This window comes from Bombus pyrosoma, linkage group LG1 (genome assembly GCF_014825855.1).
Source record: "Bombus pyrosoma isolate SC7728 linkage group LG1, ASM1482585v1, whole genome shotgun sequence".
Lineage (NCBI taxonomy): Eukaryota > Metazoa > Arthropoda > Insecta > Hymenoptera > Apidae > Bombus > Bombus pyrosoma.
The window spans coordinates 6,988,566-6,990,889 of NC_057770.1; the positions used below are offsets into that span (position 1 = coordinate 6,988,566).

At 48.1% G+C, this 2,324-nt stretch overlaps 2 protein-coding genes across 3 annotated transcripts in view; both read right to left on the reverse strand.

The window, feature by feature from the left end:
- LOC122566928 overlaps positions 1–2,324 on the reverse strand; it is a 301,987-nt gene that overhangs the window by 220,907 nt on the left and 78,756 nt on the right. The gene's annotated exons all lie outside the window — the stretch shown is intronic.
- Positions 260–1,575, reverse strand: LOC122568009. The gene is made up of 2 exons (XM_043727265.1): positions 1,109–1,575; positions 260–907 (listed from the first exon to the last, which is right to left on the reverse strand). Exons 1-2 carry the CDS (start codon positions 1,520–1,522, stop codon positions 260–262), a joined length of 1,062 nt encoding a protein of 353 aa, XP_043583200.1. The 5' UTR covers positions 1,523–1,575.

The following is a 2,324-nucleotide window of genomic DNA, read 5'->3' on the forward strand; positions in this document are numbered from 1 at the left end:
CGTCAGTGTGCGTTCGTATGCGCCGTCAATTGAAGTGATCGTGGCCGTGACGTAGCGTTTCGAGGTCGTCGATAACGCGTCGAGAGTTCCGATTGGGACCGAACATTTCCGTTGGTTGAGTTTTAATGCATGAGCGAGTTCTTCGGTAATGAAATTCATGCTAGAGCCGGTGTCTAGCAGGGCTCTACAACGGAATGGTCGTCTCTTATTGTTTTGTATGTTGACCTGCGCCGTGACTAAGAGATCATGTTGTAATGGTTTAGAGGGAACCGAGGTCAGTAATTCGGTCCTCTGTGATTCGGTCCCAATTAAAGTCGTCTGAGATAGTCACTTCCTTTCTTTCTAGACGATGACTTTGATCCGGTTGTATGTGTACGTGTTGGGCGAGGTTCGTGTTTTGGTGACGTTCGGGGTGACGACCGGGTGAGACGACCGGTGTAGACGACTTGGAAGACGACCGTGGCGATGTGGACGCGCGTCTCGAACGATGTGACGAACGAGGAGTCGGTGAGCTAGGTGAAGAGCGTCCGCTCGATGATCGGTCGCTCGACGATCGACCGCTCGATGATCGGTCGCTCGACGATCGATCGCTCGAAGACCGTGACTTGCCGTGACGTTGGTGTTGATGCAAGTATGTGTGATGTCGCTGTCTGCATATGCGACATGAGCCGACAGAGCACTGGGCAATAGTGTGTCCTTGGCCTAGACAATTGGTGCAGAGGGAAGCCCTTTTGACGATTTCAAGGCGATTTTTGACTGACGTCGCCTTGAAGACATTGCAATAGCATATTTTATGTTGTCCCTTGCAACTTGGACACGCCGTCGGCCTATGTGTAGTGGCGAAGGTGATACTGCGCGGCGCGTGTTGTTGCTGTCGATTGTGTTTTTCGGACGTTTTTTTTGTCGTGGTCGTTGGGCTTGTTCTGTCGCCGTTCGTCCATGTTTTGAGGAACTCTACCAGATGTGTATAGGACGGCATCTTTTTATCCGGTAGTGTTCGTTGCCATTTACGAATGATGGCGGACGGTAACTTTGAAGTAAGCAATTTGATAAGGACAACATTTGACGTTATCGGCTCACCTAGCTTCTCCAAGGATTGGAGATTTGCCTTGACCGTCTCCAGAAAATCGTCAATCGCTTCGGGTGTCTTCTTGTTTATTTTTGGATATTCGGAAATCAAGTCCCAGTGGCGCATGCAGATTTGACGGTGGCAGTCGAATTTCTTCTTCAGAATATCAATCGCGATGGGATAATTAATTTCCGTAACTTTCAACGATCGGATGCTTCGCGCGGCCTTTCCGGTTAAAGAAGATCGAAGGTAGTAGAATTTTTGTGTGGCAGTGAGTCGATCGCTTCGATCTATCATGGACGAGAAAGCGTCATAGAATGAATGCCAATTCTCGATGGCACCGTCGAAAGTAGATAGTTGAATTTCTGGCAATTTGATTGCTGTCGGCTCGGCGACATTGGGCGAATCGCTGCTTGGCGATTTCGACGACGATGATGCTGGTGCGTTATCCATTAGAATGTGTAATCGAACTACCAGATAGTAATAGATTTTGGTTATATCGGACACGCGCGCGTCGGCCCGCTCGCCTAAATCTTCTAATTCATCTTGCAATGCTCTATACTGTTTCCACGTGTCGTCGAGCAATGACTTATACGCCGTCAAAGAGGCCTTGTTCCGTCTGTTAGATTGTTCGTACTCGTCGAGTTGTTTTGATAGGGTCATAAATCGACTGATTTGGAAGCCTCGTTTACGACGCAAGGAGGTAATTTTATCTGTGCCTTCCATTGGTAGCGGATCGTATGACAATGTAATGAACGAGCTTACTTGTGGTTGTGTATTCGGATGTCGCTCGTCACGGTGTGTGTCTCGACTGGCGTCTAAGACGTTTCCTTGCAGAAGTTGACCCTTTGTTTGTTGACGTGAGGATGCGTGGTTGCGTTCTTCAACCACCGAGTTATGCCTCTTCAAAATGACTGCCCTTGGCGTTACTTACTTCGCTGGAGTGGTAACGCGTCCGTTGTTGTTTATATCGGATTCACGTGGCACTGTATGATAGTGGGTGTCACTGGTGTGCACTTTCACTCGACACGTGATCCGGCTCGAAGGACCAGAAAATGTTACGACCGTTCGCGGAGAGACGCGATCGCGAGGAAAGCGCGTCAGCGGGAGGCGTAAATTCTCGCTACGATTCAGAAAATCGACGCCGCGAATTAGTCGTTCCTCTGTGTCTGTTAAGATGACAGAGGTGGTTAGTTGAAATTAACACTGAATTAACAGAGTTAACTAAAATTATATATTTGACAATATATATATA